We start from the raw sequence: 24,507 nt of genomic DNA, 5'->3' as shown, positions 1-24,507 counted from the left end.
CAGCTTGGATTGTGGTTGTGGTTGTGGAATTCCAATTTCATTTATGGAAAGTAGGTGTGAAAATATCCTAGATCTCTTTTATTTTGGATGTTGCTAAATGCACTCTATCTTTTTTAAGTTTTACTGAATGCACCTCTCCCCTAAAGTTTTTAAGAAAATACAATCAAACCTTGTATTTTCTAATATGTATATTATATTTTAGTATTGATTTTCAATAGGCTCCGCCTATCCGGACACCCACTGCGCCTAAATCCACACTTTTGCAAACCTAGACGCCTCGTATAGACCTATACGAGGCGTCCATGCACTGAATTCGATGGGTGTACAGAGGGTGTCAGGCACGTTGTTTAAGGAACCCTATACGCAGGGTATGGGGCTATACGAGGCGTCTCTGTTTGGTATTTTTTTTTGGCTGAAATGAGGGGTGTTTTGGTGGGTTTTGGGTTGGTTTTTTGGATGGTTTTTGAAGATGTGTTTTTTTGATGAAATTTTTTTAGGTTTTAAAAAAAGTTTTTTTTTTCTTTTTTACACTATAAAAAGTTGTTGTTTTTTAAAAATTAACTATTTGCCTTTAAAAATCGTTTTTTTTTTTATTTTTAAAAAAGTTTTGTTTTTTTTTTGTTTTTTACACTATAAAAAGTTTAAAAAAATTTTTTGTTTCAGCGTCGATTAAATCAACTATTTTAAAAATCGGCTCTTTAAATATATTATATTGTTTTTAACATTTTACTTTTTTAAATATTATTCTTTCGATTAAAATTTTATTTCTTTCAAATATTGTTTCCGTATTATATTCAGGGGTTATATTGTTTCCGTATTATCTAAATTTAAGAGAACAATCATTGAGTAACCGAATAACTGAAAACACACATAAATATGACATATATAAGATAACTGTTTACATCCATAACAAAAATATAGAAGATAAGTTTGTACATCCACAATAACAATAAAAACAACAACAGGTCTATGCATCCAAATCCGAATCTGAATCCTGATGCTGCTGCTGCGGCTGGTGCTGCTGCGGCTGCTGCTGCTGATGTGGTGCTCGAACCGGTGGAAGCGGTATCGGGGGTAATCCCTCTCTCTCTCGTCTATCCTGCTCCGCCCGTACCAACCAACCTACCAAATCGTCGAGCCTGTCAAGCCTGGCTCGTACATCCGGATGTAGCGCAGCTCCTGGGGCACCACCTCGAATAACGTGACGTGGAAACTGAGGTGCCCCGGCAGGTGGCGGTGGCTGTGGCGCCGCTGCACCGTCTAGATCCTCCGGAGGGTCCTCCACGGGCACTACATCAGCAGGATCTGCAGGAGGATGAACGTCCTCGAAATGCTCTGGTAGGTCCTCCTCTCTCCATACGCCCCCCTCGCGGTTTTTAAACCGCGGGCCAACCGGGAACCTCTTGATAACCCTCATCCCCCATAGCGACTGCATACCCATCCGCGTCGGCATGATGGCCGGCGTCCGTAGATGTGGGTCCTGATGTGGTGCGAGGCCAAATGAACGGGCAATGACGGTCACGTACGCCCCGCCATACAAAAATCCGCGCTCCTGCCGGTGATGGCCGGAGGCGAAGTACTGGGCTAGACCGTGTGCTAGCGCGCACGGCCTCCTATACAACAAACAATATAGGAAAAAAAGATCTGTGGTCGTACACCACTCACGGCTGTAGCCGCGCGCTGATATAGAAGTGGCGAGCAAATGGTGCAGATACCTGCAGATAGTGTTAGCGAAATACAAAAACAGAGATTAATAAACAGTGCATATAATCACAATAATTGCAATAATAAACGTACATACCTGTATAGTGGGTCGCTAACAAACGACACCCTCCCCTTCGACTTGTCATGCTCCCAATGATCCGCCCCCGCAATCACCTGCCAAAACCCAACAAGAGTGGGTTTTTCAACCACCACTAGCCCCGCTGTGTAGATCTCAGTCTCGATCTCCTCCTGCATGTATAAACCACAGCGCACCGCAAACTCTGCTAGCGTCATCGAACGCTGAACGCCAGCAAGCCTGAAAGAAACCTCAGGCGGAGGGGGAGCACCTGGGTACGGAATCATAAATAAAACAATATAATAATAAATAATAAATAATAATAATAATATTAATAACAATAACAATAATTAATAATAATAATAATATAAAGAAATAAATAAATAAATAAATAAATAAATAAATAATATTAATAAATAAATAAATAAATATCAATAACATTCACCTGGGTACGGAATCGGCACTGGCTCCCCAGGAGGGTGAAATGTGAATGACGAAATGAACTCGACCAGCAGCTCCCTGTAGGTCGGCATGTGCGCCAAATCAAAAAGACGATGCCACGGCGAATCGATAGGTATAAACCGACGCACTCTCGGCGTCTCAGCAATCTCGTCCATCGCATCCCAGTCGATCGATGCATGCGATCCAACGTGCATCCTCCTAAGCTTCTGGCAATGACGGGCGGCGTCAGTGCCGTCGGGAAACTCTAGATAGGGATGCCCCTGCAACGTATCCACAGGCGGTCGCTGTCTCCGTCGTGGACCCTGCTGAACCGGCTCTATGTGAATGTCATCGCCCGGCATCAGATCGTCCTCCATAATAAATACTGTATACGTATACAATAATAATAATATTAATAAATAATAAATAATAAATAATAAATAATAATATTAATAACAATAACAATAATTAATAATAATAAATAATAAATAATAAATAATAATATTAATAACAATAACAATAATTAATAATAATAAATAATAAATAATAAATAATAATATTAATAACAATAACAATAATTAATAATAATAATAATATAAATAAATAAATAATAAATAATAAATAATAATATTAATAACAACAACAATAATTAATAATAATAATAATATAAATAAATAAATAAATAAATAAATAATAATAATATTAATAATAATGTTTTTAATAATAATAATTAATAAATAATAATAATAATAATATTTAATAATATAATTAATAAATAATAATAATATTTAATAATAATTAATAAATAATAATAATAATATAATTAATAAAAAAAAAAAAAAAACAGACCCTCGTATAGCCCTCGTATAGGGCTATACTCAGCGTCCTGTTCCACAAGTTCTTCATCATCATCAACATCAAACCCCCAAAACCCAACCAAATTCAACTTTTAGGGCAAACCTACGGTCTAAAGGCATAAACGAGACAAAAATACTTAACTACGGGATGAAATACGTACCGGTGATGCTTCGATTCTTCAAAAATACGGTTGAAATACGTACGAGGCGTATAGATCAGAATGCACCGTATATGTGTGTGTTTTTGTTTGTGTGTGTGATCTGTGTCGTCTAGGCCCCCCCCCCTGTGTTATACGAAGCCTAGACGCCTCGTATAGACCTATACGAGGCGTCTATGCTTTTTGCTAAATGACATTTTTGCCCCTGTTTTACCCTTAGTATAGCCTTTTATCAGGGGCAAAATGGTAATTAACCATTCCAAAAAGATATTTCTGGAATGGTTAATTACCATTTTGCCCCTGAAAAAAGGCTATACTAAGGGGTAAACAGGGGCATAATGGTAATTTAATAATACATTTTATTAATTAAAAAAAGAAATGGGAAAAAGTAACCGCCTCAACTGTACTCCTCGTACAGGTCTGTACGAGTCGTACAATTTTGAAATTACCTTTTAGCCCCTGCTAAGTGGCTATACTGGGGGCATATCAGGGGTAAAATAGTAATTAACTAAAAAGATTTTCAAAATTCAAATTCAAAATTCAAATTTAAACCGCTCAAATAGACGCCCCGTACAGGTCTGTACGAAGCGTCTACTTTCAAAAAATTCAAATTTTGAATTTCAGAAATTCAAAAATTGAATTTTCAAAATCCCGCTCAAATAGACGCCCCGTACAGGTCTGTACGAGGCGTCTGGTTGGAGTAAAATTACCTTTTAGCCCCTGGAATAAGCCTATATTGGGGGCCTATCAGGGGCTAAATGGTCTTTTGTGCAATATTATACGAGGGGTCTAGTTCTATACGAAGCGTATAGTTTTTTTTTTGTAGAAAAATTTAAAAAAATACTATTAATTCCAAAAAAATATTATTAATTACAAAAAAAATACTATTAATTACAAAGTTACACTATTAATTCCAAAAAAAATACTATTAATTACAAAAAAAATACTAATAATTACAAAAAAATACTAATAATTACAAAAAAATTCTATTAATTACAAAAAAATACTAATAATTACAAAAAAATTCTATTAATTCCAAAAAAATACTATTAATTACAAAAATCATTCTTCCGTGTAACTATCTATGTAATTAAGACTGGGGTTTGATCTTGGTCGAGGATTCATTATCGATGTATACCATTCTAGACGTGGCAAGTACATATCTTCCCATTGTTCTGTGTGGGGTCTTCGGTGGGTCAACCATAGCCCGTGTGCTGGTGGCATAGGATAATCCCCTTCCAGCTTAACATGTATGAAGTGGTTCTCGTTAACATGTGTAAGCGTTATGAATAATGGTTGTTGATTAGCCGGAGGACTTAGTATTGGGAAGTAAGTGGAACTCGCACCCATGGTTGTCGTTAACAGGTGCACCCCGATACCGTACGTTTATGCAATAAGAAGTCCTGCAAAGGGGAAGTCCATCCAGTGATTCTCCCCACAACCGGCCACTGAATCCCAAATTAGGCCCTGACGATGCGTGTAAAAATAACCTGCAGCCCATGCTTCAAATATTGGGAACCAGATCGATTCGTTCTGATCCATTTCTTGGACAAGGTCCCTTCTAATACGCCCCCATGAACTCTGATCCATCCCTAAGCCCACAGCCACAGACCGAAACCCACAATGACCGTCCGGCATCACATCTCGTATGCACGAGACGTACGGATGGAACACTGGCGGAATGTCAGACTTAAACCGTTCGATGATTCCCACGTACTCGTCCCCAATGATTAAAGGAAAACCGTGATCATCTCGTGTCTCTTTCTTCTTAGAACTCTTTGAACGGCTTAGGGTCGCTTTGGGTTTTTGGGACCTTATAACCGACTGTTGTGAGGCTTGAGACGGAACGTACGAGCTGTGGCGAGGTTTATCGTACTTACTTTGTCGTGAACCTTCAAAGCACGTGTTTGCATCACCGAAGGAGCTTCTCCTCAATTCTTCATCTATACGAGAGGCCTCGTCCAACCTTTCTTGTACCTGCTTTGTTGTTGGTCGGCCACGAGTATTTTGTTGGACAACCGGTGGTTTCTTGGTAGATTTCGTTGGAGTCAACACCGCTTTAATCTTTGAAAGCAGGCTTTTTTGCTGAGCTGGAGGGTGCGACTGTAATTGTTGTCTAACAACATCTAGCTCTTCGACCACGTCAAGGGAGTCGTCTATCAATTTACAACTTTGGAAGTTAAGTTTCCGCCAGAAGACGTCTATGTCTTCGAGTTGAATCGGACGCTCTGCACGGTTAAAAACAATATTGTTTAGGTAAAATGAAGGAAAGGAAATATATCACACAAGTGTTGTACGACGTTCAATAATTATTACCTTCACGCATGTACTTTTCTATCCTACAAGCACAGGGCAACCCACAGCTGTGCCACATTTGGCAACCACATGATGAATTAAAGCGCTCCAAGACATCTAGCCTCCTAATTGCCTCTCCATGCAACAAGTCAAGGGCTTTGTGGGATACTTTTCCAAGTAGGTGTTGAAACATCGGGTGTTTGTGGTGTTTCATTGTTTTTTCGATGCTTTCTCGAAAAGTCTTCCTTATTTCACCGAACTGTGTCTCAACTATATCCCGGACACAACCAACTATACGGTCCAGCGAGCTCCTATCTTCGACGTATCTCTTTAAGTTGGCATGTTGGCTCTCAACTCTGTTTGTAGTACGATTACCAAAGTTGCGCCTCTTATCAGTCCACGCAAAGACAAACATCTCCTTATAGTCTTTTAGCCAGTTATCGTACACGTATTTGAAGACTCCTAAAAAGTAAAAATAATTTAATAAAATTTGCATAGGTGAGTCGTATGTTATTAGAAAAACTTACTAGAACGTTTGCACTCCACAAGTCGCTTTCGCATGTTGCGCAAGTGGTAGTCGTAGATGGGTATGGATGGAGACTCAATCAATGAACCCCAGAATGACAAAAATTTCTTCCAGTCGTCGTCTGTGAAGGCACCCTTGCAGTGCTTCATAACATTCTGTTGTATGTGCCACCTGCAAAGAAGCCTGGAGGCGTCTGGAAATACTTTAGCACACGCGCCCATAAGGGCTAGGTCTCTATCCGTTAAAATCACACGTGGCTCCATACATTCATCCAACATTGCCTTAACCCTCTCAAGCACCCACACAAAGTTATCACCCCGTTCTTTACTAACAACGGCATGCGCGATAATAAACGATTTGTTGGTAGGCGTCATACCAACAATCTGGATAAAGGGCATATTGTATATGTTTGTCTTGTACGTTGCATCGATCATCATGACGTGGGGGAATGCACGCCACAAGACTCTCGAGTCCCGATGAAGAAAGAAGATCTCTGTTACGATCTCTGTTCCGGGTTCTTCCCGGATCTCGTAAATAAAGTCGTTCTTCATCAGCACATTTTCTAGTGACTGCATGGGAGTCAATCCTTGTCTTTGTTCGGCTCTAATCTTCGCTACAACGTTTTGAACGTCTTTCTGAACATGAAACCTGTCGGGGTCCTGCTTCCTTATCGTTTGAAATATTTTGCGCGGCTCCATGTTTTGAGCTGTCAGCTGCTCGATCAGTTTCATTTCGCTTGGAGTAAACCTTCGCACAAACGCGTGGGCCGACAGGTCCTCACAAAGTTCGTGGTTATGTTCAATTGTTCCGTCTTTTATCTCCCAGGTTTCATACGGGTGGTTTCGGACAGCCAGCAGGTAAAACGGGCAACCGGTTTTTTTGCTTCCAGCTTTTCTAAGTGTTGCTGTACTCTGGTGCTCACCACCACGATCACATTCAAGCCATACCCTCCCGGTTCTTCCCCCGATTTTCTTTGATCGACGGGTGACAATAACGAAACCATCCGCATTTGCTATTTCTTGTATCCGTTTCTTTAGTTCATCTAAGGAGTTGAAAACCTGTAACATCGACAATATTAATAATAATAATAATAATAATAATAATAATAATAATAATAATAATAATAATAATATAATAAAAATAATAATAATAAAATTAATAATAATAAAATATTAATAATAAAATAGTAATTTATACCGTCTTTTTTAAGTACAGACTGTCCAGAATGGGAGGTGCTTCACCACCATATCTACCATATCCACCATAACCACCATATCCTCCAACGTCCGAATTGTTTTGATGAACATAAGGAGTGCCCGGGGAAATGAATTGCTGATGATCACCGTCTCCTCCGTATCCACCGTATCCCCCGTATCCACCGTATCCACCATATCCACCGTCCCCTCCGTATCCACCGTCTCCTCCGTATCCACCGTCTCCTCCGTATCCACGGTCTCCTCCGTATCCACCGTCTCCTCCGTATCCACGGTCTCCTCCGTATCCACGGTCTCCTCCGTATCCACCGTCTCCTCCGTATCCACCGTCTCCTCCGTATCCACCGTGTCCTCCGTATCCACCGTCTCCTCCGTATCCACCGTCTCCTCCGTATCCACCGTCTCCTCCGTATCCACTAGCAGGGTATGAGTCATCTACAGGGGCTGTTTCATCAACAGGAGGATGCTTGTTCAAATCTAGAAACGGGCTGTTTTGTTTTCCTTGTATACTAGACACAACCTCCTCTTGCTCATTAGAATCGGGAATGCCAGACTCCTCCAAAATAGACAACCGTATCATCATTAGTAAATAATAAACGAAAACAACAAGTAATTATAACATTTACGCTAATAACTGTTACCGGAACGCTTTCGTGCCCCCAGTTTTCGCTAGAATATTGCCCGAAGATATAGTTGCCGTTCCAATATGATGACATTTCAACACTCCGGGATGATAATAACGCAAACACAAATAAAAAAACAAACAGAATGTGAGTGTTTGTTTGTTGAAACCTCGGATGTGGACCAAGAACGCACTGTAGGTTGCATTTTATGGGAGCTAAAGACGCCTCGTATAGGTCTTTACTCCCCGTATGCCTTTAAGTCATGTCAGACATAGTCCCTTCATAGTCAAATCGGTCAGTCCAAGACGCCTCGTATAGGTCTATACGAGGCGTCTAAGGGCCTTCGTATTGACCCCTCGTACAGGCCTAGACTCCCCGTATAAGTTGACTGATGTGACGTTGTACGAGGTGCAGAAGTTGGTCGGGAAAAGCAACCCTATACGCTTCGTATAGCCCTATACGAAGCGTATAGAAGGGTGTGGATTTAGGGAAAAAGGTGTCTGAATATGTACACCCTTTCAATATGATTTTTTTTTACCTTTGTAGTCATAAAATTATACAAATTATTTTGAGGGAAAATTACGAAAATGTCTGTTGACCAAACCTGTTTTCAAATTTGTCACCCTCATGTGTCTTTGGGGGGACTCTTCCAGCTTGGATGCGTCCATATGCAGACTCTTTAAACACTCAATAAAAATTGGACACGTGGCATTTTAAATGTGGGCCCAGACGCATCTCACTCCTAATTCTAATGCGTCTCTTTCTCTCTCCTCTCTCTCTCTCTTCTCTTCTCTTTCTCTCTCTCTCTCTCCTCTCTCTCTCTCTCTTCTCTTTCTCTCTTAGTTTTGATATTATGTTCGTGTAGAGAGAGGATTCATCGAATGAGAAATCAACAACGCCTTGCTCCCCTTTTCGGACGACGTCTTCTGATCTGAAATCAACTGTAAGATCCAAGCATATTCTTCCCTTTTTCTGCTATTTCAAAATTTTATTGTAATTTGCTTGTTCGTGTAGAAAGAGGATTCAATGAATGAGAAACTAAGTGATGCTGTTGTTCCAAGACCATTTGTGTCCCCCATTGTAAGCCATCTTAGTTTTGATTTTATGACTTCTGCTGAGAAGTTATGGTGGACCGGCGTATTGCCTCTTGATGGGGTAAATTCTGCACATATACCACCACTTAGTGGGAGACCACTCATTTAAAACTAAAACATGATTTGTGATTAAATGTATCTTTAAACCATTAACACTCATGAAATCACCGTCATAATTTGAAACTAAAACATAAAGAGAAGAGAGAGAGAGGAGAGAGAAAGAGAAGAGATAGAGGGGAGAGGGAGGTGAGAGAGAAAGAGACGCATTAGAAACTTGCCCGACTCATCCCATGCTCCAAGGACGCATCCCGTGTTTGAAGGACGCATCCCGTGGCCACGTGTCCATTTTTTATTAGGTTTCGTTATAAGGACGCATCTCGGGCATAATGCACCGCTCCAAGGACGCAGGAGCGTGACAAATTTGAAAACATGTTTGGTTAACAGACATTTTCGTAATTTTTCCTTATTTTGATGGGTCCTCTTTAATTTTACGAATTGTCAAAGGTGTCTTCGAATTTACAAACATAGCCTACTTTGTACTTTCAAAAGTACACATACATAAAGATTAAAAAAATCATTATACTAACTGTTTTAATAATTCTGGTAACTATTAGGTAAAATTTGTTTGACATTAATTAAATATAGGGTTATTGGATCTGAGCATCCCTAACTATTCTGTTTGGCCGCTGACACTCTCAATTTTAATTTTGGCTTCCACCGCTCTCAACTTAACATCTGGGTTGCGATATCAGTTCTCAGTTAAATAGACTCTAACTAAGTTAGTTTTTTTGGCTGACGTGGCATATTAGTCTTCCGTAGCAATATGATGTGGCATATTCTTTGTTTGACGTGGCAAGATGAGTTAGTTTTATGAACCCCATGTTCCAAACATAATGTTCAGAACAAAACAAGAAATGAACTTCAAGTTTCAAGATGATTCACTGATAATAGAATATTTTTTCGAGATCATGTGCTTTGAGTGTGTTGATTTGTGCCTTGAGTCGACTTGTTTCTTGTTTTAATTCTTGGTTTTCTTTATCCAAAGAATGGATCTTGAGTAAAGAAGCTTCGAGTTCTGTTATGAGGGTGGCGCCGTCGTCGTCACCGGACGACATTTTTCCGGTGAGTGGTGGAGACACAATGAAGGTTGAGGATCTCAAAATCAAATATTTCCAAATTGTTTATGTTTGCATTTGAGCAAGATCCCAAAGCAAAGCAAATCAAAATCGCAGATCACAGTTACTTTAAGAACACCATGTGATGTGATGTGATGATGGTATACATCTGATTAGTGAAGAACAGCAACTAGAGCAATCAAGTGATTTGGGAACCATAGAATGGTTACCGTCCAACTATTCTGGGCAGATTTGAGAGCACCACTCCTGTTCTTTGCAAAGGCATCCACATCAGACAAATTCGATTCACCCCAGATCTGAATAGAACCGAAAAAAACATGTCCGCCGGCCACGACCCGACACCGTCTACACTACTCACTCCAGATCTGAATAGAACCAAAAAACGAGATTAACATGCCGATTTAACCACCATATGCGTTTAATTTTGCTCAGGGATTTCTAGGGTTTGATATGGTATGCTATTGGGGTTCTTAAGATGGTGAAACAGGTGTCTAGTACACGCCACCCATGCCACGTTGGATTAATATGACACGTAGGTTTATTTTTATAACCCAGTTGGTGTTCATTTAACAATGGGGTGTCATGACAAACTATATGTTAAGTTGGGAGTGGTGGGTGTCAAAGTTAAAGTTGAGAGTGCCAGCGGCCAAACGCGAATAGTTAGGGGTGATCAGATCCAATAACCCTTAAATATACTATTAAATCTTGTAATAATTAAATATATTTTTAATACAATCAAACACGTATATTTCTAATTTGTTTGACATTAATTAAATATACTATTAAATCTAATTTCCATAATTTAAATTTTGAATATATACGTATATATACATACGATCGAAAAATAATCTGCGTACTGAGTGAAACGAAAAGATTAAAAGAGACTTTGAAGAAACAATTTAGTGCATCTTTAGCTTTTATCAAAGTTCTAATTGGTTGAGGCTTCTTGCCATCACTGGAAGAAATACCTTTATTTGTTTTAGTTAAATCTTAAGTTTAATTTGTTTTGGTTAACCTTCATTTGTTTTTTTAATGTGTTATTCATTTGTTCTAAACGTAACGAACTCATCATAGTCTTAATCTTATTTTTTTTGAAGTATCGATTCATAAATGTTATATTTCAATTCAATTAATGATTGTATTCACTTATTATGTATTATATTTTTGTTTTGATGTATATTGTTTATATATCAACAGTTCGATATATAAAGTGGAAAAAAAAGTTAAATAAAAAAGTCAAGAAATAATACAAAACAAAATCATCCAGGTGAAAAGAGAAAAAAAAAACTTAAACAAAACAATCAAGAATTGATAAAAAAAACAAACAAGGAATGAACAAAAAAAAACATAAACAATTGAACAAAACAATAACATATAAAAGGTAAAGGGTGGAATTCAAAATATTAAAAAAATGATATTTTTGGAAATGAAGGTATAAACAGTAATGGAGATGCATTTAGTCACACTCTTTATTTTTTATATATAAGTTGTTCCTCATACATTGTAGAAAATATCCCAAATCTCTTTAAGCTTTGTTATTTAAAAGATAATATGAGGTGTATTCTTGTGTTGGTGTTATGCTTCTTCTTGTTTATGAGTCACGGTCTAGGCCTCAAAGAAGACGCCAACACGAGCTCCTGCATTGACGAGGAGAGGCAAGCTCTACTGGATGTAAAAGCAAACCTAATTGATTTGCATGGAAATCTAAGTGATTGGGCGAGCGAACGAGTGGATTGTTGCAAATGGGCTGGTGTCACTTGTAACAACCAAAGTGGTCATGTGATTAAAGTTGATCTTACTTTCGGTTCTACTGGTTTCACTGGTAAGTCGTTACAAGTGTTGAACCAACTACAATCTCTTAATCTAAGTGGTATTAATTTTCAGGCCAATCCTTTAACAAGCATTTTTTCCATGTCCAAGTTACAAAGTTTGGATATTTCTGGTGCTAATCTTAGTGGACCCATTCCTCATCAGCTTGCAAATCTCTCCAACTTGCTAGAGCTTGATCTTAGCAATAACTCTTTAAGTGGGTCTATTCCTTTTTCCTTTGGAAATTTAACTTTTCTCACCTATTTAGACCTCTCACAAAATCCGTTAGAAGGTGACATTCCACAATCTATAGGGAATTGTTCATCTTTAGCTCACCTAGATTTGTCACAAAACCTCCGTAACGGGTCGATGCCCGATAGTATCGATCAACTTTCAAAGCTAGAATATCTTGATGTTGGTCACAATTCTTTGAACGGAAGCATTCCTAACTTCATAGGATGTCCTTTCCTTTCGTTTTAAGACTTGTCTAGTAATAAGTTTTCTTGTAATGTACCAAACAGTTTGAGCCAAGTTTCAAATCTTATATTTCTCAACCTCTCTTCAAATCAACTAAAAGGTATGCTCCCAAATATTTCGTCTTCTTATTTTGGACATGTTGCACTAGATTTGAGCAACAACCATTTCGAAGGAAGGGTACCGTCATTGCCTTTTAGTCTGGCCACATTAAACCTCTCTGGAAATAGGTTCTCTGGAACACTTTCATTCTTGTGTAAGATTGATACGTTCTTAAGTTTTCTTGACCTCTCCAACAATTTATTATTAGGTAGCCTTCCTGATTGTTGGGCAACCAAAAGGATGATAAAAGTTCTTAATTTATCAAACAATAATCTTTCCGGGGAAATCCCCTCTTGTTTTGGAAATTTGTTAACTCTCCAGGCATTATATTTGCGAACAAATGCCCTTGTTAGTGAACTGCCGATGTCCTTGAGCAGCTGCATAAGACTAAGATTTTTGGATCTTGGGGAAAATAAGTTATCTGGCGTCATACCAGAATGGATAGAAGAAAAACTTTCAGAGTTATATGTACTTGTTTTAGGATCTAATAGATTCCATGGGAGGTTCCCTTCGCAAGTTTGTTAGTTGAATAATCTTCAAGTTCTTGACCTGTCTAATAATCGACTGTCACGTAGTATTCCTAGGTGCTTTGCTAACTTCACAGCAATGGCTAGAAGAAGTTTTGGAGATGATATGACTCAGTGGCGGATCTAGGATTCACGCCAAGCGGTAACGTTTTATAAATAAGCCGTAACGAAATCGAAAAAACATCAAATTTTTCCAAAATTTACACTAAAAACGTCAAATTTTTCCGAGCCAAGCCGTAGCGGAGGTTACCCCCCGGTAACCTCTAGGTCCGCCCCTGATATGACTAGTCATTTTTATCTCTCTTATATCCTAGTTACCATAGTACTTACCCCAGGTAATGTTCTTAGTTCTGGAAAAACGTCTTCTGAGGAGGACTATTTTCAAGACAATGCATTGGTTAAATGGAAAGGAAAAGAACGGTCATTTGAAAGAAGTGGTTTGCAACTACTAAAGAGTATTGATCTCTCAAGAAATAGCTTATCCGGAGAACTTCCAGATGAGATCACTAGTCTTTATGATTTGGCTTCGTTAAATGTTTCCAACAACAAACTACATGGAGAAATCCCGAAAGATATTGGCCGGGTGAAATCTATTCAATCTCTTGACTTGTCTAGAAATGAATTCTCTGGACGTATTCCCTCGAGTTTGGTAGAAATCACTTCTCTAGGTTATCTGGACCTCTCAAACAATAACTTGTCGGGAAGAATACCAGCTGGAACTCAACTCCAAAGCTTCAATGATACATCCTACAGTGGTAACCCTCAACTTTGTGGACCTCCACTTTCACCAAGATGTGGTCCTCCACCCGTTGTAGAAAAGAAAGATGTTGAGGAAGATGACGACGATTTTTGGAAATCAAATTACATAGGTATGGGTGCTGGATTTGCGGTTGGGTTTTTGGGAAGTTGTGGTGCTTTAGTTTTAAGCCCTCGTTGCAGATACTTCGTTTTTACTTCATTGAGTCATATAACGGATAGGATATATGTAATTGTGGCTTTGCATTTTGGAAAAGTTGAAAGAAAGTTTAGAAGGTGAGCATTGTACAACTACTTCCTATTAGTTATGCATAAAATATAAGAATTGAAAACCATGGTTTCCTATTGTCTTGACTTTACATTTTTCATTTTGTTCGGAAAGTGTTTTAATTTGGAGTACACGATTTTAATATAGAAGTTTAATTTCATGAATAAAATACATATTGAAGATGACTGTGGATAACGTCTAAAATCAAAACTTAGTTATTGAATATATATACATCACATAGTATTATCATAGTTGTTAAAAGCTATCGCCTGTTGCGCCTAGGCGCATTTTCCAGGCGAGGGGAGGTAATTGTATAACAACCCTCGGTAAAACCGACGTCCTCATAATAATTCTGATACCCTAATATATCTCTAAATATATCTATGTGTTTTTATATGTACCCCGTATGTGAAAACCGAGCCCTCGAACTAGATTATATTATATAAAATAAATAAAAACAATAATAGTTAAGTTGAGGCGGGCCGCATGGGCCTCACCTCAAACTTAACGCGGGCCGCGCGAGTAGTAACCAGAATTCACCAAAACCTTAAGCCCAAGCGGGCCGCGTACATGGTGGGTTAAGTCAATGCGGGCCGCGAGTGTCCGGATTTGTGGCGTGACCCGGAGCGGCCACGTGTCCAAGTCGTGTCGGACCTATAGGATGACCCGGATCAGCTAAAGCCTAGGCCCTAGGCCAGGCGGGCCGCGTAGACTTGGCCCAAACTCCACGCGGGCCGCGTGGGAGTCCAATTTCAGCAATATAAATAGGAGGCATCGGGCCTTCAGTCTGCTCGCTCAAATCTTTTCTTTCTTTCTTAATTTCTGAGTAGTGTACACTATACCCGGGATATTATACCCCCTAAAATAGCGAGGTTCTGCTACGATGTAAGTATTATAACCCCTTGAGACGTATTAGATACGCTGCCCGATTGATCTAGGGTTCCGTAACGGCTGTCGTGGTTCTGCCCGACGTAGTCGTTGGAATGCCGTCTCGGGGAGAGTATTACTAATGTTAAATTGGGTTATTATACTAACACACGTGCATTGTGTAAATTATAGATATTCACCAGGAAATCATAAAGGAAAACCCTAAAATAGCAATGTGAGTTGATCCACTTTTTGTTAAATGTTTTTACAAAACTTTGCATACTTTTCCATGCAAATGACAGTTATTGAGTATTTGTAAGGATACAATTATGATGGTATATTTGGGGTTTTGTATACAAAATTTGTTACCACCTGGGGAGAGGAGTAACATGACCATAAGTCGGGTATCGACAGTACCATGGATGTTAATTGGTATTACCTATAAACAAATGTAATTGCGGGATCGCCCTCAATACTGTTCACTGTGACTTTTTATTTAAACTTGATTAAACTGGGATTCACTCACCAGTATTTTTCCACTGACAAAACCTTTTTAAAACGCGTTTCAGGTAACGAAATGTGAAAGCCAAATAGAAGCCAGCTGGACAGCACTGGAGGCTTGGAAAAGTGGCAATAAAAGTTACCTAAATAAAAGAAAGCGTTTTATTTCAATAAAGTGGGATTTATCCCTGTAATTCAGTTTGTAATAAAAACTTGGGTTTTACCCATGTGTTTAATATTATAAAATATGGTGGTTTACTCTGATTTAAATATTTCCTAACTACGATCCTGATGAGAATTTCCGCTGCCAAATTGGATAAATAAACATGATACCACCGAAACTGGCTCACGGCGGCCCGTTCCCCGGGAATTGGGATCGGGGGCTGTGACAAATTGCGCCTTAACTCAAGGAAATTGCACTTTAATTCTCCTGGTGAAGATTCCGGTGAGATTCTAGATTCTGGAGAGTTTCTGGGCAAATTCTCTAAATTTCAATAAGATTCCAGCTGGATTTCTACTTTTATCTAACGAAAACCACTTTTCTACACTCATATTTTAGAACTTTTGGTAAATAAATTATGTTAAATAAATGTTATATAATAGTTTTAATTTATTTATGTGAAAAATAGTGTAAATTTTCTAACACATAAAATATTTTTTTTATTTTTTCCGTTGTGCGCTTTTATTTTCACAGGCCCTCACTTTTCTTGCGCCTTGTTCCTAGGCCCCAAACAAGGTCTATGCGCCTTGAGTGCGCCTAGCGCATTATGACATTCATCTTCCATTTGATTCATCACCCAAAGTCAACTTCTTATCAACTCTACATTCGAACCAAAACATGATACATCACTATTTGTCTAGGTGTCTTACAATGTAGCCACTTCAGGATCAGTTGATTTATATATTGTCACAGCAAAGTGAGTTAAATGAGTCGTGTTAACAGTTTAACAGTTTGAACAAACCCAAAATTTGACACAAACTCTAACATGTAATGAACCCGACATAAGTTTTCGCTAATTTACCTGAAAACGACTCGTTTAACCGAAATTTAATTTTATTTCTTTAACATCTTAACATTTTAAAGAGTAAACTGCCATTTTGGTCCCTGTGGTTTGGGCACTTTTGCCATTTTAGTCAAAATCTCAAACTTTTTACATCTGGGTCCCTGTGGTTTGCATTTTGTTGCCATTTTAGTCCAAAACTCAAAATCCCTGATTTTTTACTGTTGAAAACTGATTATTTTGTCCTTTAGTGTAGGGGCATTTTGGTCATTTTTAAATATAATTTCATTCGTGCAACCAGCAGATCAAATAAATCATCATCATCCCCAACATAATCACATCTCTCTCTCTTTTCTCTCTCTCTATAGCACCACCACCGCCGCCGCCTCCTCCCACTCTCTCTTCTCTCTCTCTATAGCACCACCACCACCGTCGTCCCATCCAACAGTCACACCCACACCTCCTTCCTCGTTTTCTGTGACAGCGGCTCCGCAAATAAAACCCTGAAGTTGTCGATGATGAAGATGAACACGAGCAGCAGCAAACACCAGCCACCACCGCCCCCATCTGCCACCACCGCCCCATCTCTCTACACCACCTCTCAATCCCGCCACCTGCCATCACCCACTCCCACCCCACAACCACCGTCACCACCACCCACCTGCAACCACCAACACTACCATCCACCTGCCACCATAACCATCGTGAAAACCCCTCAAATCCGAAAACCCACCATGAAAAACCCTCAAATCCACCACCGTAACCACCCAAAATCCCCAAATATTCACTAGAAACAAAAACTCAAAATCCCCAAATATTCACTAGAAACTTCATAAAACACCCAAAATCCCCAAATACTCACATTATCACTTACCAGACGATGTATCCCTATCACCGGAGTTGCCGCCGTCACCACCTTCACCAAACTCAAAGCAAACCCAAACCCGAGCCACACCATAACTACCTCCACTGTCGTCGTCAACCATCCCCTTACATCATCATCATCATAATCACCGTCCATCATCATCATCAATCATCATCATAATCAGTCATCGTCAACTACCCCTATTTACAGATCTGAAAAGAAAGAAGGATGGAGGAGAGATCTGTGTAGAGAGAGAGAGAGAACTGAGATAGAGAGAGAGAGTGTGTATGGCGGTGGACGGTGGTGATCTGTGGTGATGACGGTGGTGAACGGTGTAGAGAGAGAGAGAACTGAGAGAGAGAGTGTGGTGTATCTGTGTTGTTTTAGTGAGAGAGAGAGATCGAGGGTTATATATATATTATTTAATATATAATTAATTTTGTTTTAATTTATTAGAAGAGTAAAATCAGAATAACCAAAATGCCCATGCACTAAAGGACAAAATAATCAGGTTTCAACAGTCAAAATAGAGGGTTTTGGATTTTGGACTAAAATGGCAACAAAATGCAAACCACAGGGACCCAGATATAAAAAGTTTGAGATTTAGACTAAAATGGCAAAAGTGTCCAAACCACAGGAACCAAAATGACAGTTTACTCTATTGTAAAATTACAAATTTACAGCAAACTTTATAACGTGCATAAAATATCTACGTTTTGAACTAGAATTATTATTAAATTCAAGCATTCATGGTTAAATTTGAACATTTGCAATGGAAAATCGGAAAGAATTTACTACATGCAAGCGACCATGGTGAACACTGAACAGTGAGTGATTCAATATGAACCGTGGGTGATTAATCCCATTAGGGGTGGGGGTGGTCATCACTAACAACGCCCAATCAAGTTCCGCCATGTCAGCAACCATTTTTCCATCACTCACATTCTTTTTTAGTGCCAATGGTTATCACTCACAACACCCAACAATAAACCCGCACACCCCCTCACATCCATTTATCACTCACACCCCCATCACTCGTTGATTTTATCACGCCAACCTTCCATCACTCATTGTAAATGCATGTGGCGGTGGTCTTGAAACTTCTCCACGCGTGATATTTGTTTTATCACCGAGTATAACGTAACCACCCCCACTGCCCTTGGAAGTTTCTTGTTTTAGATTTTAGAATTTTGCAATTCCCTGGATACCATTTTGAATCGAGTTCACTTTCATACTAAAATATTTGGTGGGTACACGAAATCGATAATCGATAAGACATAAATTATACTTCAAAGAACGATGTTATCTTATGTGAGAATTTGAAGTGATAGCATTCATAATTCATAATGAATTCCTTTTCCATATCCATATATTTGCATCAAAAACAACTATTTTTTTCCTCTCATTTTTAATTAAATAATATATTTTATACCTTTATCATTACATTTTTTTCTCCTCCACTTACAACCATTTCTAAAAATATTAAAAAAATTAGAGTTAATTGCCAAAATCGTCACTGAGGTTTGGGCATTTTTGTCATTTTCATCCAAAACAACTTTTTTGTACAATATAGTCCTTCACTTTTGAGATTTTTTGTCATTTTCATCCAAACATCTAATTTGCTTTATTTTTTCTATCAAACATTTGGATGAAAATGGAAAAAAAATCTCAAATCTCAGGGACGATTTTGACAAAAAAGCCAGACGTTTGGATAAAAATGGCAAAAAATCCATAAAATGAAGGACTGTATGGTACAAAAAAGTTCATTTGGATGAAAATGACAAAATGCTCAAACCTCAGGGACGATTTTAGCAATTTACTCAAAAATTTGTAAGGTTTTTCTCTCTCCAGATTTTTTTCAATATATTAATATATTTACAGATAAACAGTAACTTTTCCATATATTTTCTCTCTTCTTCACTCATAACTACTAAAAAACACTAACAATCATTCGTTATAATATAACTAAACCCACTCAATATATAGGATCATCATTGTGAATGCTCTCAAATTGATATGTTATCTTATGGATTATATCAGTTTAGGTTATTTTCATATTTCACAAGTTTAAAATGAAAACTCGCTAAATTGGTATAAAAAGAAATGCAAAAAATATAAGTGGCCAATGGATCAAATTACATGTCAATTTATGCATCATTCTCCACTTGTTTTCAAATGATGCAGTGGCAGAAATATAAATGGTATGATTATTAATACTTGTTTCTGCCAATAATAAAAACAAGGTTATGACTTATGAGTTTCAACTTTCAACAAAGAATTAAATGGGCTGCAAAGTGATCTTGGGCCTTGGTTGAACCAATGAAAAATGTTTTAGGAATTACACGGAGACTGGAGACACAGCAGTTGAATTAGGTTGGCAGCTTAGGGGGCTTATGTTGGGCTAATCAGAATCACAAACTGAACATGAGTTTTAAGGGGTTTTGATTTTCGAAGGCAGTTGGCAACACGCAGTCTATGGCATTATAGCCTAGTGGTATTTTAAAGGTGTGATAAGGTTTAGGAGATATTAGGTTCTGGGTTCGATTCCCGCAAAGGGTTTTTCCCAGATTTATTGGGTTCCCTCCTGAATTGGTGTATAGGCATTGGCAAGCGGCAGCTTTTAGAGCACGGTTTAGGCTATATTATTATGGAGCAACCACCTGGTTTTATTAATCCTAAATTTCCGAATCATGTTTGCAAATTGTCTAAGGCTCTTTATGGATGAAAACAAGCCCCTCGTGCTTGGTTTCATCGCTTAAGCACATTTCTGCTTTCCTATGGCTTTACATGCAGTCGTGTAGATCCGTCTCTGTTTGTCCTCAATACGGACTCATGCATCATGTATCTTCTTCTGGTGTATGTAGATGATCTTATTCTCATAGCATATGATGATTGTGCCATTTGCACCTTTATCTCTCATCTTCATCGTGAGTTTGCCATCAAGGATCTTGGAGCTTTGAGCTACTTTTTGGGACTTGAAGTGAATTATACTGATTCTGGCCTTTTTCTCACCCTGGCAAAGTATGCTAAAGACATCCTTCAATGAGCATCTTTACGACTCAAAACTGGTTGCAACACCTCTTACGCCCCATGAATCATTTACTGCTACCGATTTACCCTTTTCTGACCCTACACTTTATCGATCCTTATTGGGTGCTTTGCAATATCTCACGGTCACTCGGCATGACTTATCTTATGCTGTCAATTAGCTGTCTCAGTTTCTTCACAAACCCACAGTTGAGCTCTTTCGGGCAGTGAAACGTCTTCTAAGGTATGTTAAGGGGAATCTTTCTTTTGGCCTCACCTATAGTCGCCCGGACAAAAATTCAATTATTGGCTATTCAGATGCTGATTGGGTGCGATGTCTAGACACGCGGCGCTCCACTTATGGTTATTCGATTTTTCTGGGGGGGGGGGGGAGGCAATCTTGTGTCATGGAGCGCTAAGAAGCAACCCACCGTCTCTCGTTCCAGCTGTGAATCAGAATATAGGGCCATGGCGAACACTGTTGCTGAACTCGTTTGGATAACTCACTTATTACGAGAGTTGCATGCTTTACCACCGGACCGTCCTACTTTATTGTGTGATAACAAAAGTGCTTTATTCATGACTCAAAATCCAGTCTCACACAAGCGTGCCAAGCACATCGACCTGGATTATCATTTCATTCGAGAGCTCGTTAGTTCTGGGAAACTTTATACAAAGTTTGTTCCTACCAAACTACAGGTGGCTGACATTTTTACTAAGAGTCTTCCACGCGCACAATTTGAAGTCTTCTGTTCGATTCTACGTCTTGGACTGCCACCATTTCGATTGAAGGGGGTATTAAATGAAAATATCTGTTTATATTTTAGTCAATATTGTACTTATTTGTAGCTCAATTTGAGGAGATAATTGTGTAAATGTTTATTATATAAAGAATGTAAAGCATCCACTGAATGTGTGGTTGATTCTAAACTTGTCATAGTTTCATTCAGGACAAGGACAATCTGAGGCATAATGACCAAACTTTTTGCAATTGTAGCATTTTATCTTGCTTAAATTCTTCCCAAACTTCTTTTGGTTGCTTCTATTCTTGTAAGCATTCTGTGAGGTACGCTCCTCTCTTCTTTGTTCTTTATAGTTATCATGTGATAAATATTCATCATCTTCTTCTTGTCTGAACTTTCCATCATGGCACTTGCCTTGTGATGAATTGAACCTTCCTTGTCCATTGTTCCCAAAACGCCTTCCACGACTATAGTTCTTGTCGCGTCATATATACATATGTTTCTCTTGATTATATACCGGGTTTTCATCCACCAAACCGGTCCTTTCTTCATAGGCTTTCAATCTTCCAATGTCTCATCTAGCGTCGTTGTTTCTAGATCGGCGAATTGTTCAATGGTTGCAACAATTTGAACGAACCTTCTCGGTACAGAACTTAGAAGTTTCTGTACTAACGTACTACTTGCCCTCGTGACAATACTATTTTTAGTCTTGCAGTGAACGAATCAATAGTGTCTTCCTCCTTCATTTTTAACATCTCAAACTCTATTTTGAGTGTTTGAAGATGTGCCTTCTGCACTCGATCTGCACCTACATGTCTTGACTTTAATGCATCCCAAATTTCTTTTGCACTCTTGCAACTTGTATTATCATATCTTCCAGTAGTGCTTGATATAAGTAAGCGGTCGCCGTCATATCCTTCTTTTCATCCGCTTGCGTATTTTCATTTGGTTCTATCATTTCCCATAATCTGTCTGCCCTCAAAATTGGTTTTTATACGGATTGTCCATGCCGCATAGTTTTAGACTTTAAGATAGGACACTGGAATTGGGAGAACGAACTACTCTCTTTAATTACTACCGCATTTGACGGAGAGGCTCCTCCTGAGTCCGCCATATTTTCTTTCCCAACAATTTTCACTTTCTATACTTTGGTTTTCTCCTAAACCGAAGTCTATGATTCCAAAATTCACACTAACTTTCTAACGAAATCAAACCAATTTCTAAACCTTATATAAATTCTGGAAAAATAGAATGTAGAACCTGGAATTTTTGAACCGACGTAATTCTGATTTCTCTTATCGTAATTCTCCGCACGATTTTCTGACTTTTCTTAACAACCCTCTTGGCTGTGTTTTTTTTTTCTTTGCGGTAAAATGGACCCCCAAACTTCTCTGATTCGCGATTGTTTCTTCAAACCAAAATACAAACTTCTCAGATTTGTTTCCGTCTTCTTAACCCGAATCACAGCCTCTTTCCTTGATTTGAATTAACAAAAAAACACAGAATCCAACCACCCTCAGTGATGATCGGATAAAAAATTGAACACCCTCCTGATGACCGATTAACGAACAAACAGCAATCTTACCCGCTTGATGCGATTGGTGTTAAACCTTAACAAGAACAACCCAATCGACGCCTCCTGGGTGATCAGAATTGTAAAGAATGGAATTCAAGCACCCACTTGATGATCGTCTTCCCGAAACGAATTTGAGCCCTAGGCCCTGATACCACTGTTGCCCAGAATCTTCTTGATGATGAACACAATGATAAAGAACAATAATAAACAAACTAATACATTTGATTTCTGAATGAACAAATATTGTAAATATGTATATATATATATATATATATATGTATTACAATTGAAATATCTAACCCTATTTATGCTAATCGAAGAGTTGCGATTGTAGAGACGTGTCCCTTCTCGAATAGTCGTGTGTCTTGAACATGTGGGTGAGATTGATTGTGAAGAGGTGCGTCCCTTTCCGGTTTACTTATTGCCGTCGATGTCAACAGTCACGACCCAAGGAGATGTCGCTCCAATCATGTTGTAGGTTATCAACTTTCAATTTGACACCTTTGGCCCTTGCACTTATCTAACTAAGCTAATTATAATGTAAACTAATTATTAACTATTTACATAAACCACTCACTATTTTTGACTCACGCAGACGTAACGGATCAGTCAAGGTCAACGTCAAAGTCAACAAATGCCGTACTTGCTGCTATACTTGGATATGTTTTGACCGTTATGTTACTAACCGGAGGAATCTTTTACGTTCATTTGGTATCGCCGGAGAAAACAGAGGATAGGGACTGCCTTCGAATCATCAGATAGTCGAATTAGCACAGATCAATTTCAAGTTAAAGAAATAGTCAGCTGTAGAAGTGCCTCCCTCCTCATAAGTCTCGAGTACTCAAACGGGTGGGACCCGATGTCGAAAAGTCACATGGGAAGCAGGATCTTGCAAGAAATTCTCGAGAGCTATATGTTCAATGTCGATGATGTTGAGTCAGCGACAAGGTTCTTTTCTAACTCGAATTTGCTAGGGAAAAGCAGTTTTTCAGCTACATACAGAGGGATTCTTCGAGACGGATCTGTTGTCGCTATTAAATGTATTGCGAAAATGAGCTGCATATGAGATGAGACCGACTTCTTGAACGGATTAAAGATACTAATCTCGTTGAAACTTGAAAATCTTCTTAGGTTACGAGGTTTTTGTTGTTCCAAAGGTAGGGGAGAGTGTTTTTTGATCTAAGATTACGTTGCTAAGGGAAACCTGTCGCGGTATCTTGATGTCAAGGGCAAAACCGGAAATGGGAATGTTCTAGATTGGTCGACTCGGTTCTCGATAATCAAAGGCATTGCTAAAGGTTATGAGAAAATTAGATTGTCCGGGTTGAAAGAGACTAAGGGGAGCAGGGAATGCAAAAACAATTGAAAGGCGTTATGAGAAAATTAGATTGTCCGGGTACTTGAAAGGTAGTTTTTTGTGTACTATTTAGATCAATATGTTAAAAATTGTTAGTTTTGTAATATGTAACAACTTGAGTTTATGTTATTGTATCTATTGTTAATTTGTAAACAAGATTGTATTAGATATTTTATGCATTTTTAGCTGAAAAACTGATTTTTATTTATTTTTTTTCATTTTTTTTGTTATTTGTCGGAAATTCGTAGGAAATCGAAAAATACTATATTGTCGAAAAGTTGTTGGAAAATATATGCTTTAAGAAAAATATTTGTGGGAACTTTGTAGGAAATATTAGAATTTATTTGTTGGAAATTTGTAGGAAAAAATTATAATTTATTTGTTGGAAATTTGTAGGAAAATTTAAAATCTATTTGTCAGAAATTTGTAAGAAAAATAGAAATTATTTGTCGAAAATTTGTAGGAAAAATTAGAATTTATTTGTTGGTATTTTGTTAGAAATTGAAAAAC

General features: G+C 38.4%; 3 protein-coding genes across 3 annotated transcripts; 1 reads left to right on the top strand and 2 right to left on the bottom strand.

Annotated features, from left to right (window-relative positions):
- Positions 1 to 839: 839 nt before the first annotated feature.
- Positions 840 to 2,598, bottom strand: LOC110867078. The gene is made up of 4 exons (XM_022116218.2): positions 2,226 to 2,598; positions 1,802 to 2,051; positions 1,023 to 1,715; positions 840 to 858 (listed from the first exon to the last, which is right to left on the bottom strand). The coding sequence occupies exons 1-4, from the start codon at positions 2,596 to 2,598 to the stop codon at positions 840 to 842; spliced, it is 1,335 nt and encodes a 444-aa protein (XP_021971910.2).
- Positions 2,599 to 4,249: 1,651 nt separating this feature from the next.
- Positions 4,250 to 6,936, bottom strand: LOC110868949 (protein FAR1-RELATED SEQUENCE 5-like). The gene is made up of 3 exons (XM_022118233.2): positions 6,059 to 6,936; positions 5,553 to 5,993; positions 4,250 to 5,464 (listed from the first exon to the last, which is right to left on the bottom strand). Exons 1-3 carry the CDS (start codon positions 6,786 to 6,788, stop codon positions 4,623 to 4,625), a joined length of 2,013 nt encoding a protein of 670 aa, XP_021973925.2. The 5' UTR covers positions 6,789 to 6,936; the 3' UTR covers positions 4,250 to 4,622.
- A 6,380-nt stretch (positions 6,937 to 13,316) lies between these two features.
- LOC110867080 (receptor-like protein EIX2) lies at positions 13,317 to 14,072 on the top strand. Its single transcript, XM_022116220.2, has one exon. The coding sequence runs from the start codon at positions 13,317 to 13,319 to the stop codon at positions 14,070 to 14,072; it is 756 nt and encodes a 251-aa protein (XP_021971912.1).
- The last annotated feature ends 10,435 nt before the right edge of the window (positions 14,073 to 24,507 follow it).

This window comes from Helianthus annuus, chromosome 7 (assembly GCF_002127325.2).
Source record: "Helianthus annuus cultivar XRQ/B chromosome 7, HanXRQr2.0-SUNRISE, whole genome shotgun sequence".
Taxonomy (NCBI): domain Eukaryota; kingdom Viridiplantae; phylum Streptophyta; class Magnoliopsida; order Asterales; family Asteraceae; genus Helianthus; species Helianthus annuus.
Note: the sequence above shows the minus strand (reverse complement) of the source record. Positions and strands in the feature narration are given on the sequence as shown.